General features: G+C 41.0%; 1 protein-coding gene across 2 annotated transcripts; it reads left to right on the plus strand.

The window, feature by feature from the left end:
- Positions 1-1,797: 1,797 nt before the first annotated feature.
- Positions 1,798-17,321, plus strand: HEXB (hexosaminidase subunit beta). 2 transcript variants are annotated; one of them, XM_040091284.2, is made up of 14 exons: positions 1,798-2,122; positions 2,217-2,374; positions 5,738-5,803; positions 6,546-6,592; positions 6,793-6,903; positions 9,346-9,447; positions 11,015-11,144; positions 11,825-12,005; positions 13,014-13,100; positions 13,644-13,716; positions 14,364-14,538; positions 15,291-15,381; positions 15,620-15,724; positions 17,138-17,321. In XM_040091284.2, exons 1-14 carry the CDS (start codon positions 1,830-1,832, stop codon positions 17,199-17,201), a joined length of 1,683 nt encoding a protein of 560 aa, XP_039947218.1. In that variant the 5' UTR covers positions 1,798-1,829; the 3' UTR covers positions 17,202-17,321. The 2 variants fall into 2 exon arrangements, with proteins under 2 accessions (XP_039947218.1, XP_039947219.1); XM_040091285.2 differs by lacking the exon at positions 2,217-2,374 and having other exon boundaries at positions 1,974-2,122.
- Positions 17,322-17,457: the final 136 nt, after the last annotated feature.

Genomic DNA, 17,457 nt, shown 5'->3' on the forward strand with positions numbered 1-17,457 from the left:
AATGCCCTGGACTCCAACATCTGAGAATTACCTTAGGGGTAGCCAGGGTGGTTCACATTTACCTGTAAGCAGATTTAATTTACTATATTACAGTCCCCCCTGCAACTACTTATCCTTACCGTCTCCTTCCCATGAGAGCTTACTTATCTCTCAGCTTTGATATGTCAAAGAAACCTACAAAACAATACATGATTTCTGAGTATGCCTAAAAAGATGGACAAGGGCAGGCAGCAGGAACAGTTGAATCAACACAGTTGAGGAGACAATCACACCAGTCAAAGGAAAGATATATAAGGTATATATAACAGGCAGCTGGAAACCTCTGTCACAGCTTGAACAGTAGTGTAACAGTTGCCTCTGAGAGTGCCAAAAAAGACAGCACTGCCATTTCCATGGGTTTCCTCTCGTGCAGGGGCAGGTGGGTAGGTAGGCTTGCAGGTGTCGTCCTGTTGTGCCTCTTTGATATCACCTACTAAATAATTCCTTTTACTTACAGCATTACAAGATTAAAGAACACTCTGCTATGGAAAGCATGCATCAAAGACTTTCCACTAAGCCTTTGCACTCCACTTGCATGGTTGGGCACAGCAAATAGCAAAACTAGGATGTTTTGTGATCCATGCCCTTCAGAATGGCTGACCAGCTCCTCAGTTACTCTGCAGCAGCAGAGTGCAGGCGTCAGCTCCCCACACCATTGCTGTGGGTTTAACTGGTGCATCAACCAAAGCAACAACTACGACACTTCAGTGTTTGCATTAACCATTCAATTAGAAGTGGCATGAAGCCTGAATTCCTCCCCATTAAGACTTCCAGTCTTGAAATGCTTGGTTTGCCTTCTTAAAAAACACTTCAGAACAACTTCCTCAAGTTTGCACTGAGATTGGCCACAACACTGGGTTTGTTTGGTTACACTTCATTGCAACTCAGACTCCTGCTCATTCACCATATAGCTTATAACATATTCTGTAGAAAGCTTGTGAAAAAGTAGTTTCTGCTGAGACCAAAATTGTTTTGTAGCAGTACAAGAGATGCAGAGCCTTCCCTTCATAAAAGTGTGGCCTGCATCACACCCTTTCCACACAGAAATTAAGCTGGCCCTGCCACACTCCCTTACCCTGCAGAGCAGTGCCACACGCAGGTGCCGGCTGATAGAAAGCCATGGAATATGCTGAGCTGTAAGAGACCCATCAGGATCACTGAAGCCCATCCCCTAGCTCTGAACAGGATAGTCCCAAGAATCACACCACGTGCCTGAAAGCATTGCTCGAATGCCTCTTGAACTCTGTCAAGCTTGGGTGCTATGACCACTTGCCTGGGGAGCCTGTCCCAGTGCTCACCACCCTCTGTGTGAAGAACCTTTTCCTGATAATAACATTAACTTCTCCTAACTCAGCTGCGTACTGTTACCTCAAGTCCTGTCAGTAGTCACCCGAGAGAGGAGATCGGGACCTGCCCCTCGCGAGGGTGCTGGAAACCACAACGAGGCCTCCCCTCAGTCTCCTCCAGGCTGAACAGACCAAGTGACCTCAAGCCGCTCCTCATGCGGCTTCCTGCCCAGCGCCTCCACCACGCTATTGGCCCTTCTTTGCACGCTAATAGTTAATGGTTCTTTATGTGAGAAAACCCCTCAGAGGAGCGTGAAACAACAAATCGCAAATCGCTCCTCAAGCCCCACGCCCTGCCGCACTCCCTCAGAGCGGCCGCCGGGCGGGCGGAGCCGCGGGCGGGCACTGAGGCTCCCGAGCCCGCCCTGACCGACTCCGTCGCTCCGGAGGCGGAGCCGGGCTGCCGTGCGAGTGGAACGGGCGGGCTGAGGAAGCGGTCCCACTATGAGCAGAGCCATGGGGCTAGCCGGGGTGCTGCTGGGGCTCGTCGTGGTGCCCGCCGTGCTGGTGAGCACCAGCCTCCGCCACGGCGCCCCGGGGACCGGGGCCGAGCCGGAGCCGTCCGGCTGGGAGCTGGCGGCGGACGCCGTCCCCGAGGACTCGCTGTGGCCCCTGCCGCAGTCTGTCCGCACGTACCCTCGCCAGCTGCAGCTAGCGCCCAGCCGCTTCCAGCTGGTGCATGGCGCCGGCTCCTCGGCGGGGCCGGGCTGCGGGCTGCTGCAGGACGCCTTCCGCAGGTGAGCGGCGGCGGGGCCGGGGTGCTGCAGCGGCCGGGCCGGGGACGGGAGCAGCCGCCTCAGGGCCCCGCCGGCGCCTCTGCTTCCCCGGCAGGTACTACGAGTACATGTTCGGGCATTCCCGGCGGCGGACGTGGGGCCGCAGGCCGCTGGCTGCCCGAGCGGAGCCCGAGCTGTTCCAGCTGCAGGTGGTGATCGAGGCGGGGGACCCTGGCTGTGACAGGCACCCGCACCTCGCCTCCAATGAGGCCTGTGAGTACCCGCTCGGCCGCTTCTCCTTCCCCGGCTTAGGCGGCACCGTTAAGCGCTTGTTTTCCTATCACGTGTCCGGTGTTTGGGGTAGTTGTTTTTTAAAAGGAACTGGAAAGCGAGGGCTCTCGGAAGGGCGCCAAAAACGTTTCACAGCAGTGGCGACCAGAAGGTAATTCTTGCTCTCGATGCTGAGGGAAATCTCAGCCCACAGTGAATCATGAAGCTCGTCACGTCGCCTATGGTTTTTGCAGTTCAGCTGTCATACAGCTGGCTTACCTGCTACTATTCTTTCTAGCAGCTAGCACCAGGAGTCAGAGGTACCAGAGTGTGCAATAGCCAGTTATCTCTGGTGAGATCTGTGCACAGTCAGGAGATGATCCCTTTCAGTACAGGGTATTTATTGAATGAAGGCTGTCGCTGCTTACACGTCTCGTAAGAAATGATTGCATTTGAATTGGAGCTACTTGCGCTGAGATATGTACACGGTATTTCCTGTTTTTCCAGGAAAACCAGAAAGTGCTCGTTGAACTTGTTACTCATCTTGCAGTGCCATAAATCTACTTCCTTTCTATCTGTAGATACAAGAAAGGATTTGAAAACATATTTGTATTGGTTTTGGTGGTTTTTTTTTTTTTTTTTTTTTTTTCCTGTGCTTCTTTAGTTCTGTGACTGAAGTCCAGAGTGGAGAAGTACTCTAAGTAAAGTAGTAATCACCAGAGAATTTCCTTACCAGAAATAAGACTGAGCAATAATACTGCTTTTTTTCTGGGCAGGCTAACACAAAAATCAACATACTCCGTTAATCTAGTCCTGTTTTGAGATAGTATTATGTTGTTTGGTATCCAGGATACAGATCCTTAGAAAAAAGATCCTTTTAGTCTCAAGTCATACATCTGCAGCCAGATCAATTCCACCTGACTTGTGACAGAATGTACTGATAATAAATTTACTCAATCCTTTTGGGACATACTGCCAAAGGGTTCAGTTTTTATGTGCAAGCTTATAATACATTTCAATGCAAATGAAGTACAGCAACAAAAATGCTAATGCTCTTACCATTGTTTTGCCAGTCAGGTTATTGTGCTGCTTTTTTATTATTATTATTTGAACTTGAACTGGTCTGTGAACTTTAGATTTTAACCAAGGCTGGTTCTTATGTTGTGGAATCTGTTAGGCCGTGTGATTTTTAGGTTACATTCTTTAGAAAAGGCAGGTTTTTCCTTCTGCTTTAAGGAATAAGTTTTCTGTTACATGTTTTCTTCATGTAATAAGCTGAGCTTTCCTGACTTCAGCAAGTTCTAGTTTTCTAGGTTTTAACGGGCCATCTTTTTAAGGGCACAGATTCCAAAAAGTGCTGTTGTTGGTGACTTGCTGGTTTGGGTAGTCTGGCTTATTAATAAGGATAGTATGGACCAGTCAGTGGCTACAATCCTATAGCAGGAGTATTGGATATGTTATCAAGGTCTGGGTTGTCTGCCCTCCTGCCTGCTGAGTTCTTACCTGTTTGTGTAAAATGTTTCAAGTGGCTTATTATAAAATATTCCAAATTCCTTTAAGTTATGATACCTGCACAGGAAAAAAAAAAACAAAAAAACCACAACAAACCAAACCAAAAGAAAACAAAAAACCTGGTGTGTTGGAAATAAATCCTTGACAATTTATCAAATTTGCCCTACAGTTTACCTGTGGAGATTGCAGTAGTCTTCTAAATTCTTTCTTACCCCAAACTTCCAGTATGTGTGATCAGTGCTTAGGTTAACATGGAAGCTTGAGGTACTTTCTTCATTCTTCACTGAATGTCTTTTCTCTAGTAGTTTAGACAAATGTTTGAACTTTGTAAATTGTAGCCAACCATTCTTTCACACTGACACAGATCAAATAAGTCATTGTACAGTAATTCAACCCTTTTTTTCTCTGCTGTTTCAGACGTGCAATTATTGCTTTGATGTTTGAATAATAATATTATCTATAGATTTATAGATGTACTATATTTTATGCATACATATGTATGGGATTTTAAACAATGCTTAAAATATGTTTGTTTCTTCTCTAAAATTTATTGGACCACCTATAATTCAAAACCAAGTTGTTTTCGCTTTCCTCTCCGCTCCCCCCCCCCACTGGTACTTTGTACTGTACTTCAGTACTCAAGGAAGGATTGTTATGGATTCCTTCAGGTACCATTCTTCATTTTACTTATTGTACCTCATCTCAGGTGCCCCCACACTGGTGCTCAGGTCAAGAGGGTGACCTGGCACCCTGTTGGGGACATCAGGGACAGCATCAGCCAGGCAAGGGAGGGGATTGTCCTGCTCTGCTCTGCACTGGGGCAGCCTCACCTCCAGTGCTGGGGCACTGCCGGGTGCCACAATATGAGAGATATAAAATTACCAGGGAGTGTTCAAAGGAGGGCCAGAAGGATGGTGAAGGGTCTGGAAGGGAAGCTGTGTAAGGAGAGGCTGAGGACACTTGGTTTGTTCAGCCTGGAGCAGAGGAGGCTGAGGGGAGAACTCACTCTGCTCTTCAGCATCCTCCTGGGGGAAGCAGAGTTCTGATCTCTTCACTCTCGTGACCAGTGACAGGACTTGAGGTAACAGCACGAAGCTGAGCCTGGGAAGGTTTAGGCTGGATATCAGGAAAAGGGTTCTTCACCTAGGCTGTGGTTGGGCACTGGAACAGGTTCCCCAAGGAAGTGGTCACAGCAGCAGCCTGACAGATTGCAAGAGGCATTTGAACAATGCTTTCAGGCACATGGTGTGATTCTTGGGGGGGTGTCCTATGCAGGGCCAGAGCTTGGACCCAATGATCCTGATGGATCCTTTCCAAGCATATATGATTCTGTATTTTGATTAGTAACTTTTTTTTCTTCATAATAAGACCTTAGTAGTAAACACCTGATAATACGGTATGACAAGTTATATCTCAAAAAAATAAGTAACCATAAACTATATTAAAAAAGGTAAAAGGAGAAGTAAACTTGTCATGATTAAGTTTGGCTTAGCTGTCCAACCCTCATCACGTATGTCTTAAATGCAAAAATATAGTCTGTTATATTTTAAGTCAATTGGGTTAAACTTGGCTGGAATTTGGGCTCATGTACAATATTTTAACATTGCCATTACTAAGCAGGTTTCTTCTTTTACCTTCCTGATTAGCTGTTGACTCTCTGAACAGTAGTTTTCTTTATATAGGAAAACACAGATGAAAAATAATTGCATGCTATCACCATTAAAAGCAGGATTGGTTGGAATTTAATACACAAAGGGAGATGTGGAACTCAAAGAATCTTTTTAATGCATTTTGGTATTGTCCTGTCTATATTCTTTCTTGATGAGTAAGCTTTTTTTTTTTTCTTTTCTTTAGACTATTTAACTGTAACTGGGCCTGTGGCTGTACTGAAAGCTTCTGAGGTATGGGGTGCTTTAAGAGGTAAGCTGACACTTCTCACCTTGAACTATTTGTTTAGGGCTTATACAAACTTCATGGCAGACCATGAAGAACCAGCTGACCACTGAGCCTTGCCCTCATTCAGTGCTTCATTGTAAGTTTAGTCAGTGTGTATCAGTTAGACCCTTGGTCCAGATGCTCAGCATCTCAGATCCAGTGGCACACAGTGAGTGCATTCTTGCTGTGCCTGAAGTAAGCCAGGCCGAGCAAAAAGCTTTCCAAACTATAGTGTGAGCAGATTACTTTCTGGCTGCACCTATAAAGTGGGCAGGCTGAAGACATCAGAAAGAATAATAATCCTGACATTTCAGTCTGCTGTTCTTACTGGAGTGTTAAGTTCATATATTAGCTACCTATAAATCAACAGATTTTTTGTGCTGAATTAGAAATTTCACCAGAAATTATAGGAATATATCTACAGGACCAGAAGTTCCCACTTTAGTCCCAGTAACTTTCCTACTATTTGGAGATTAATCTGCTACAGCTGAGCAGTAACACAAGTATTCGCTATCTGTGTGTAATTTTAATGGTTCTCTCCAAAATTTTTTAAATGGTGGTGCTTGAGCAATTAAGGGAACTGTGCTAAAGAAAAAGGAGCTCAGCTACAAAACATTCTTTCTAGCTACATGAATGCCTGTAAACAGTTTTGGCGCTGTTTGTAACTAAAATTTTAAGGGCAAGTACTGGGTTGTAATTGAGATCCCTTTCTTGGATATTTTTCCAGGTTTGGAAACCTTCAGCCAGTTGGTTCATGAGGATGACTATGGAAGCGTAAGTATGGCTATTAACTAAACCCTCTGTCCTGGTAACTGGGTGCTTTTCTAGAAACAGTAGATCTCCCAGTTTCATTCAAAAAAGGATTTGGTTTGTTACATATTTCCAAGAACCATTTTCTGAAAAAGTATTTCCTGTTTGAAATTATGAATATGAAAATAAAATAAGTTTCTAATTTTTAAATTTTGTTCTCCTAGTTTCTTGTCAATGAATCCGAAATCAATGACTTCCCAAGATTTCCTCATAGAGGAGTCTTATTAGATACTTCAAGGCATTATTTACCATTGAAATCTATTCTTACAAACCTGGTAAGTAGGCAGTTTTGTATCATTAATAGTGAAAGCTTTTTGTTGTTGTGTTTTGGCCTCTGAAGTCGGTAGCAAGAGGAGCTGGTGTGAAAGAAGACCCCATCTCCTCTGTCTGACTTTAAAGGGACAGTGAACTTTGATAAGCCAAAGCCCTGGACATAGACTGGAGAGGAACCAAGTGGGCAGACAGAACGATTATTGAATCTGTAAAGGGGATTGGTATTTGTGGTACCTCAGATTCTCTTTATTTTCTGATGACTAAACCAACTTATGTATTATTTCTTGGAGGCGTGTTTGGAGACATCTGACTGTCATCTAGAAATACAAGGGATACCTTGCAAATTCTAGCTTCAGTGCCAGTGATTTCAGGAAAACTTGCATCTTTTGGGGCAGACTTTGGTAGTCCTTCTTTAGGCTGCTAAGTGCAAGCCAGTAATTAAGTATTACAGAGCAAGGGAGGAAGTTCAAAATGTTCTGGGAGCTACTGAAAAATGAGCCTAGACTATCCAATAAAACCGAACAAAACTTCCTCCAGAAAGGTTAAAAATGGGCTCCAGCCCTGATGGAAAGGTGATATATAAGCTTAGCAGCCAAAGCTGGGGTTTTTACTGTTTTGAACTCCCTTTTTTTTTTGTTTAAGTCCTTGTAGGAGGGATTAGTTAGTTAGTTGAGGAACAGGCAGTTTCCTGTTTCATCTCTGTCTTCTCCAAGATTAAATAATATTCAGAATTTCCTCTCCATATTTCAGAACTTTGAAAAACAGGTTTAAAAGGGCAGAAAGAGTGCAGATAAAAACCTCTTTAATTTCTGAGGTCATCCTTGAACTATGTTCAGAACTTGTCCTTTTGGTATTTACCACTTGTTTCCACATTCAAGTTCACTGTGTGTTCAGCAAGTAAGGCTGGTATAGTGTTACATTTGCAACAGAGGATGTTTCAAAGTCTCAGATATTTGTGTCAATATTTTTTTTCTTGTCTAAAAGAGATGTCTAAAGAGACTTGCGTTTCTAACTATTTTGTGTTTCTGTAACTGCTGCTATTCTGCTTTCTTTCCTTAAATTGCATGTCTAATACATTATCAGAGCTACATTTCATGCTGTTTGCTGGTTTAAGAACAAGCATGCTTTTCCTCCCACCTCTGTGCCTGCTTGAATCCAGACTAATGAAAAGCATCAGTAATCTCTTCTCTGAGGTGTGGTGATTAGGTACTTAGGGCAGCAGTTCAAGTACATTTCTTATTTTTGTTCAACTGCTGCGCTATATTTCCAGGAAGGGCATTGTCCTTGAGGAAGGAGTAGGTGAACTGAAGGTCCAGAGATGTAATTTTCTATGGAGAGGGATGGTATTTTTTAGAAATGCGTGAAGACATGGCAATTAAAACTTCTGCAGTGCCATGAAACAGAGCAGATAAATTTGGGGAATGGACAAGATATGAATCTTCCATTATATTTGGTGGGAGTTCCTGAAGAGATTTTATCACCTGTTTAAATACACCTAGGTGGAAAGAGAATGGGAGGAGTGGGTGGTGAAATCAATTGTATTGTGGCAAGGGATTGGGAGCAGCTGTGTTGCAGTCAGTCATGGACAATGTAAACACTTACTGGCCTGCTCACAGCACCTTCTAGTGACTAACAAGCCAGCATAACTCGAGGTACGTGTGTAACTGTCCAACTGGAGTTATAATTCTGAAATAAGTGTGTTAACGTTGATCTTGATTATCTTCAAGATCAGAAAAAGGGAAGTACTGACGCTGTTATGAATGAAAACATAAAAGAAACACTTTTTTGCAGGGAAGATGCATAGTTTATTTTGCATGCAATTGAAATGGATTTTGCAGAAGCCACTAGCAAGAAGGGATGTACTGTGTAGTAAGAAGCTCTCATGCTGTTTTCGAGTCCAAGGTGTTTAGCTGTAAAAGTATACGCTGAAATAGCTGATAGTGCATAGAGAATCACCCACAGAGTGGGTCGAATCACATCTGTGTTGGAAGGGACCCAGGACGATCATCAGGTCTGACTCCTAAGTGAATGGCCCATATGGGGGTCACACATACCCTGGTGTTAGTAGCACCATGCTGTGAGCACCTGAGCGAATCTCAGGGTATGTGTTCTGAAGTGGAAGAAATTCGAAAGTGTTCATAACAGTTCACACTAGACAGGCTGGTAGAATAGGGGTCAGATCAGAGCTTTTTGACAGCAGTGGTGAAAATAGATCTCAGAGGAGTGGAGCAGAATGTGCTTCTAGGATTTAGTGAACCATAGAATGCTTTCTTGGTTTAGTGGGGGTTTAGTTGGTTTTTTTGGGGTGGTTTTGTTGAGATTTTTTTCTTTTTTATTGTTTCTCCAGGCATCCGAGATATGCTTGGACAAGACCACTTTTCTTTGCATAGATTTTCTATGAGAATGAAGTGTTTAACTAGACTCTATTGCATTATTTGTTACAGGATGCCATGGCTTTTAATAAGTTCAATGTTCTCCACTGGCATATAGTAGATGATCAGTCCTTCCCTTACCAGAGCATTTATTTCCCTGAATTAAGTGATAAGGTGAGTGAACATCATTGGAGCAGGGTGGAAGGGCAGAAATCTGACACATAATTAATGAAAATTAAAAGTGGAGTTTACCAGTGCTTGAGTACATCTGCTTTGGCTGGTTGTAAAACAGTTCCATGGGACCAGTAACCAGCAAGTCCACATTTAGGATCCTGCCTGAGTTTCTGTGTGGACCATTTTTGAGTGTTCTTTTGGATACATGGTAAATTACCACCTTTACTCCTCTGTGCAGAGTTTCTGAATGATCCTCAGTGCTTGCAGGCCTTCAAACACTAATGGTATGCAGATAAGTAGCAGTGAACACTGCTTGGATTTCTGTTGATGGGTTTCTTTAACTGGTTGAGTTCTGCCATTCAAAAAAATGTAAGAGATTTTCCTGCCAGCCCTTGGCACCACTGTAATAGTACTTTCACCCTGTCTGATACCTAGTTAGCTTTACAAAGCACACCATGTCTGTAAGAGATCCAAAAGCACAAGGCTGTTTCCTGAAACAAATCCAGTGGACTGTGCCTCTTTATTTCTAGAGGCATAGTAGGCTTTGTTACACAAGTGAGAGCCATTGTGAGGTTCTTGCTCAGTCATGGTACAATAGAGCCAAATCAAACATAGTTAAGTAGTTAAGAATAATTAAGTATACTAAGCCGAAGTACAAGATATGTGTTTCTGTTTTAAAATACTTGCTAAAATCTGTCTTTCATGAAAATTATGTTGGCAGTGCTTGAGCAGATGCTATAAAGAATTGTGTAATTCAAAAATTGTAGATGTTGCATAGTGCAGTCACATTGTTTTGTCTAGTAAAGTCAAACCCTAGTAGAGTTCAGTCATATATCCCACTGACAGCTAGTGAGGGAGACGGTCTTTGTCTCAACAAGCTTCTCTTTGAAAGGCTTCTTTGTCTGCTGTTTCCTTTATTGAGTAACTCAGCTGTGGAAACCATTTTCAGATAAACAGAAGCTTAAGATGCTATAAATCATGAAGAGTCATGATGTATTCTTATGTAGTTTGACTCGTTGGCAAGCATCTGTTTCACCAGACTATAGTAATCTGTGTCATTGTCGCATTTGTTGGCTGTGTGGGAGTGGAATTACACTCTAATTTACAGAAGAAGCATGTCCTGATGTCACTGTATGAAAATTGAGAAGCAGAGATGTTGAAAGTTCTTTCTGACTTGGCAGAATTTTTCCATTAATCTTGTATGTTATGTAGCAACGGCCCTGTGTTTCAGAGCTAATGGGCAAAAATAACTTGCCTTTGTGCAGAAGAATTGAAAACCATATCTTTAAAAATTCAGAAGGAAAAGAAACCAGCTTTTATGTGTTCTTCATCAGTTGTGAGCTCAGGAGGAAAGGAAGGTCTCCTCAAGGAGATCTGTCTCAGTGTTGTTTGTTGTTTTGGTGGGTTTTTTTTCCTCTCCACAAGTTAAGTGAAAAGTTCTGTCTGTGCAGTTAATAAACCACAGCCAACTTGTAGAGCTGCTCTCCAGTCTAAGCTAAAATACTTCCATCCAAATTTTGTGATCTACTGGCATAGTGTGTTGTCTCCAAATGTGAATACTTTGCAGGGGGCATACTCCTCTAATCTCATCTATACTCCTGCTGACGTCCGTCTGGTGATTGAGTATGCCCGGTTAAGAGGCATCAGAGTTATCCCGGAGTTTGATACGCCAGGACACACGCAGTCTTGGGGAAAAGGTATGCCCAAGAAAGTATTAATTGTTAAGAGATTGTGGGAAGTAATAGCAAGCAAATTCGTTTTTTAAGGAGTAACCAATAAAGTGCTTTGGGAGGCCCTTGATAAGAGGTAAGGAAGAGGCACTAAGTAATGTCATGACCTTTAGAGGTTACAGGAAAGTAAAATGAATTAACAAAGTTGACATATTCCATGCACGATGTATGTGCAAGGATACAGATATATTCTGCTTTAGGCTTCATTCTGTCTTGGACCTCACACCGACTTAGATGTTAAAAAAGCAGAGTAATAAAAAGAGAAAAGAAGCCTCTGAAGCACACTCATTATGTTTGGCTTTCTTCTGACTGGCTTCCTTCTAATATTCATTAAAGCTTTTTTTATTGTTGTTCAAGTAGTTATCCAAATGCTGTTTTCCTGTATTGTGATATATTACATATAGCATATATTAGTGTGTGCTAAATCACAGATCTGAAAGTCAGAGTCCTGACTGCCAGGTAGAGGGTTCTTCAGCCTTTTACAAGTTGTCTTACTTCATCCCACCTCTATTTGATTATACTTAAAATAGGTGAGCACTTAGGTCATGAATATTCACCTTTTTTAATATGGCTAACTGCTGCTTCTTCCTAGCAAAGTTAGCATAGCAACATGAAACTGAATGTCATCTATTAATTGTTTTTATTAGGTCAAAAAGATCTTCTCACTCCTTGTTACAATGGAGGACAGCCAACTGGGTCCTTTGGACCTGTAAATCCTGTTTGGAATACAACTTATGACTTCATGACTATGTTCTTTAAAGAGATCAGCAGTGTATTTCCAGATGAATTCATTCATTTGGGAGGAGATGAAGTGGACTTCAGTTGTTGGTATGGTGACAATTCAAGGAACAAATATCTAGTGCCTCCTAAACCTGTCCATCTCCATCAGTTATGGAACTCAGTTGCATAAGACAGTTTTCACTACATAAGCAAAAGATCTCCACTCCTCTTAACTATTTACAGGCAGGTCATTTGTGATCCTCAAAAAGCAGCTGATGTGCAGAATTTTGCTTTGACTCATAGTTTCATAAATATTCAGGTATTCTAAAGGATTTCTTTATGAAAATTACCGTGGCAGGACAGAGAACCAGTATGTTAGGAAGGTACTAGATAAGAAAATGAACATTTAAATGTTTTTTGTAAAAGTAGATGTTTACATTGAGTTCTGCCCACTAGAAAAACTGGTAACAGTAAGAATTACCAAACAGATTCATGTGTTTGTATTAGAAGTATGGCAAGTATTAAAGTTTTCTTAATTCGGTTGTGGATGTTGAATATTTTGGAGTCTCTCTGCTGGTGAGACTGACTAATAATAAAAAATTTGGAGTATTTTGATGAGTTTTCAAATTTATCTAGTTAGAATTTCTATATTCTCTTTTAAGATCAAATCCAAACACTCAGGACATGATTTAATTTTTATAGAGAAGGAAAACTGCTGGCAAATGCTTTAACACAAAAACCTTTGTTTTTTGTGGTAGAAACACAAAATTGCTGAGTTCTCAAACTGCTGATAACCCTGGCACAAAGTGGCTGAGATGCCAGGAATCCCAAAGCTCTTAGGAGTTTGAGGCAACCTGCCAGAGGCTTCAGAACAGGGACTCCAGCAGATTTAACAGAGAATTAGGTCTATTAGCTTTATTTCAAATCAGGATGAAACTCTTTCCAATTATCTGTCATGTTAACCTGCTGCTTCTGTTCTGCAATGTGTTCCAGGCTGTGGTATGCTTAAAGGCATCAGTTAGTGTGCTGTGCATAGGTAGAAATGATTGGGAAATCTGGTTTAAAACATAACAAAAATAATATCTTTTTAAACTTTTTTTCTTGTTATTATTTAAGGAAGTCTAACCCTGAAGTGAAAGAGTTCATGAAGAAGCAAGGTTTTGGCATTGACTATGCTAAACTGGAATCTTACTATATTCAGAAGTATGTTGTTCTTTTAATTCTTGCTCAGTTTTTCACAGCCATTATTTGAGGGTGGCTTTGAGGTGCAGATATGGAAGCTAAGTCATCTACATTATTTTGAAAAGTTGCAGCATATTTGGGACTATCCACTTTATTTTAAGATACCAGGTCTGAAGTTCATAGCTTTAAAATGTGGGACACAGCAGGGATACATAGGTTTTACATGCACTGTGAATGTATTGGGTATCTTAAACTAGGTATCTGCAGTAATGTTAGCACACATGGTGACATTTCTTTCCCTCCTTATAACACTGATTTAGTCACCCTCTATGAGTTCCTTGTAGTTCTGAACATCTCTTTGTGTTAATGCATGTGCACACTGTTCTGCATGGTAGAACATGCTTTGCAAGATAGAACCCTGAGGGCCAAAACTAGAACAACCTGCTTTTTCTTGGTCCCCTATGCAGTGGTGATTTGCCTTGGGGTAGAAAATGTTGCTCTGCTTTAAGTGCTTGTACTTATCTTATTGAAGTTCACCAGCTTGATCTTATTTTTAAATTCTAGCATTTTGGACATTGTTTCCTCCTACAACAAAGGACAAATGGTCTGGCAAGAAGTGTTTGATCACAAAGCACAGGTAAGATGGGAAAATTAGTAAGCTACTCTTGCATAACAGCACACATAACGTACTGTGTGAGGCTTCCAAAGCAGACCATTTAGTAGATCTGGCTTAGTCTCTTAAGAGGTAAAGCAAGTCTGCTGACATTAGCAAGTCTCTCCAGCTGCGGGTAATTTCAATCCCTTGAAATTATCATTTGTTGAATACGTAATAAGTTAAACAGGAACACCAGCATTGAACTGCTTTTTAAAGATGGACACAGTTAATACAATATGCTTTAAAACATCAGAGTAAAGGATAGAGAAGTTTCTATGAATTTTCTTTTTTTTCTCACATAACTGTGCATCTGGTCTAGTAACACCAGCTTTTTAGAGCTGGTCAGATATGTGGTGTGTGTAGGAATCCTCTTAGAGCATTAACTGTCTGTAGTATAACCTCGGCTTCACTCTAATTGAGTGTTTAAAACCAGCAAAGAATTAATCAGCTTTAGACTTGGGGGGGAGGGAAGGGATGACAAAAGGTAGTTTCCAAAATGTTCCTCTTCAAAACAAAACAGAGAGTTTTGAAATTCGTGATCCTTTTCCTTGATAACAGCAATTAGGATTGCCATTAATATTTTTGGTTTAAGTTGGTTAGTTTGCTTGTTTTGTCTTTTCCTCTTTTAGCTGAAACCAGACACCGTAGTTCAAGTGTGGATAGCAAGTAACTACGCTCGTGAACTGAGCAGTGTCACTGGAGCTGGGCTGACTGCTGTCCTGTCAGCACCCTGGTACTTAGACTACATTAGTTATGGGCAAGACTGGAAGAAATACTACAGTGTCGAACCACTTAACTTCGTTGGTTTGTTACTTTTTTTATACGCATGTTCTGTGCATGAAACTCCTTAGTTTATGGTACAGTGTAAATGGAAAGAAATATGGCTGCTTAGAGTGACTGTTCCATCACTGTGATGATACTATCATCAAAGGAATTACGGTCAGATAGAACTCTGGAAAACTCTTAAAAAAAAAAAAAAGGAACTTTTAAATTTAAAAAAAAAAGGGAAAGTTGTTACCTTTCTCAAGCAGCTGATACTGGTGCTTGCGAAAGAATGCTGGACTAGGTGGGCAGATGCATTAGGAACAGAGTTGTGCAAAATGGCTCTTCATAGACAGACAATGAATTTATATTACCAAGCTTCTTGAGTATTAAACTAGTTTGTATCTAAAGTTGATACAAACATCTTACACTTTTCATGAGGCTTTCATTTTGTGTAAGGGAGCTCTCAGACATCATTAAGGAGAATACCTAGGTAATTTTTTCAAGGAATGTTCTGCTTATGATAGAATGAACAGTTGCCATCAGGATTTAAATCTCTGAGGAATCTCTTCAAAGCATAAAAGGTAAAATCCTTTCTGACAGAGCAGAGAAATGGCTTCTCTGGACAAAGAGCTTGGTGGTTCTCACATTCAGTAACAAGACTACAAAAATGTAAGTTAATGCTCAGGATAGGTATTTTATATGAAAACAACTGAACATCAGTCCTATCTAATTGTTGATATATGCCCGTCTTCTGGACAGAGAGAAATACTGACTTTCTGCTTTGAATTCAGGATCTGAAAAACAGAAGAAACTTGTAATAGGTGGAGAAGCCTGCCTGTGGGGGGAATTCGTAGATGCAACTAACCTAACACCAAGATTATGGTATGGACTGCTTTATCGTTAGATTTTAAAAAGCCAGCTACAAGAAACATTAATTAATCTCACAGGACTGTATGCTAGTGGTAACAGTGCTCTGTGCTGAACCTAAGCAGCTTTAAAAATTAATGCTTCTTGGTATTAAAGTATTATATTAGACCTGGTATTAAAAAAAAAAAAAAAAAAAAAAATCCATTCTTGGTTATAGACCGTACCTACTCTAAAACTTAGTATACCTTTACAGGCCTCGAGCAAGTGCTGTTGCAGAAAGACTCTGGAGCAGCAGCAATGTGACCAACTTGGAGGATGCCTACAAAAGGCTGACTAATCATCGCTGCCGCATGCTCCGGTAAGATTGAGTAGCTACAGTGTATCTTGGTTCTCGAGCTTTATAACCAATGGAATAAAGGTACAGGCCTGAACTGCTGAAGAGAGCTAGCAGGGTAACCTGACTGTAAATACCATCCCATTTGGTTTTGTATCCACAGAAGAGGAAGACAGATACATTAAGACAGGACTTCTGGATGGTTTTGCAATTAAAATTTTCAGAACTCACTTTTTTTCAGTGAAAAACTAGGACTTACCTGTGTTTCTCTTGCTTGTAAAAGAAAAACAAACACCATGACTGACTGACTTCACACAAAAATTAAATTAAAGGGTGTGTGGAGGAGTACATTGACAGAAGGAAAAGCAGACTTCTAAAAAAACGAGTGGTGTTATTTATTTATTGTGAATAATAATTAAAGACCTGCAGCAGGTAATCAGCTGGAGCTGTTTGCATGACGGCTGAGCTTGGGCAAGCTGTTCTTTCAGATAATGCCTTACTTTAGGGGCTGAAAGGGGTGGATAAGCAGTCCATGACAAATTCTGATTCATTTATGAGCAGCAGTCATAACATGTTCTTCTCCCGATTCTTTCCTAAAAAGCACCTAGACAAATTACTGGTTATTTATTGCTACTGTTTTTGTATATTCACAGTTGCAGATATGAGTGATTTCTAGGCTTTAAGTCCAAGTTTTCCTTAAGTTTTCCTTCACTTTTGAAGTATACAGTCAGAGAGCTGAATAGTTGAACTGCAGCAAGCATGAAACATATTTTGTTTTTCTAAAGTAGTTTATGACAACTCATTGAAAATCTCAACTGTGTGGTAGTAGTTCAAGGTAGATAAAAATCAATTTTTTAAAGAACAGGATACAACAGCTGTTATAGTCAGCACTTGAAACTCAAGCACATATTCATGAAGATGTCTTAGCATGATTATCTGTTGGAATCACTTCAGTTTAGAGTATATAGTACATGTTTAGCTTACTGTCACTCTTCAGTCAAGACGGACTGAAGCACTTGAAATGCCCCCCAAAATAATGAAAATTATAGAATTAGAGCTGCATATGAAGGAAGCATTGACTTTGGGAGAGGGGAGAGTGTGTAAGTGTCAGTTGATTAATATTTGCCTTTCTCACAACTTCTTTTCAGTAAAAGCAATAGATTTTGTGGAACAGCTAAAGAACTAGCCCATGAATTTAAACTTTTCAACATGTCTGCTAATAGCTTGGTGCCTCTGATTGAAACAGAGATTCAATCAAAAGTACAATCAAAACTAGAATAGGGCCCTTTATCACTCCCTAAATAGGCCATCAGTTGTTTCTTGGGAGTAGTTTTGTTTATGTAGTTGTTAAAATAGATTGCCAGTATCTCTCTTCCTGCCTACACAAGCAGCCAGTTGTTTGATTACAGTCATACCCATTCCACTTTATTTTAACAGCCGTGGCATAGCGGCCGAGCCGGTGTTTGTTGGATACTGTGCCCATGAAACGAGATGGCCCTAACTCCTGCAAAGAGTACTTGTCAACAGCCTGAAGTGCCTCTGGGGTATGAGTATGTACGTGTGGTTTCATATCTGAATCAAGACTTTACATTTTCATTTTTAAAATAAAATTATTTGAAAGCCTTGTTGGAGTAAAAATGATCGTTTTTTAACCTTTCAAAAATGCAGATTCTTCACTGTGAAATCATGAAACTCGATACCGTAGAGTTACTAATTCCTTACACTCTAAGGTTAAAGAAAAATAAAGCTAAGACATT

This window comes from Hirundo rustica, chromosome Z (genome assembly GCF_015227805.2).
Source record: "Hirundo rustica isolate bHirRus1 chromosome Z, bHirRus1.pri.v3, whole genome shotgun sequence".
NCBI classification, from domain to species: Eukaryota; Metazoa; Chordata; class Aves; order Passeriformes; family Hirundinidae; genus Hirundo; species Hirundo rustica.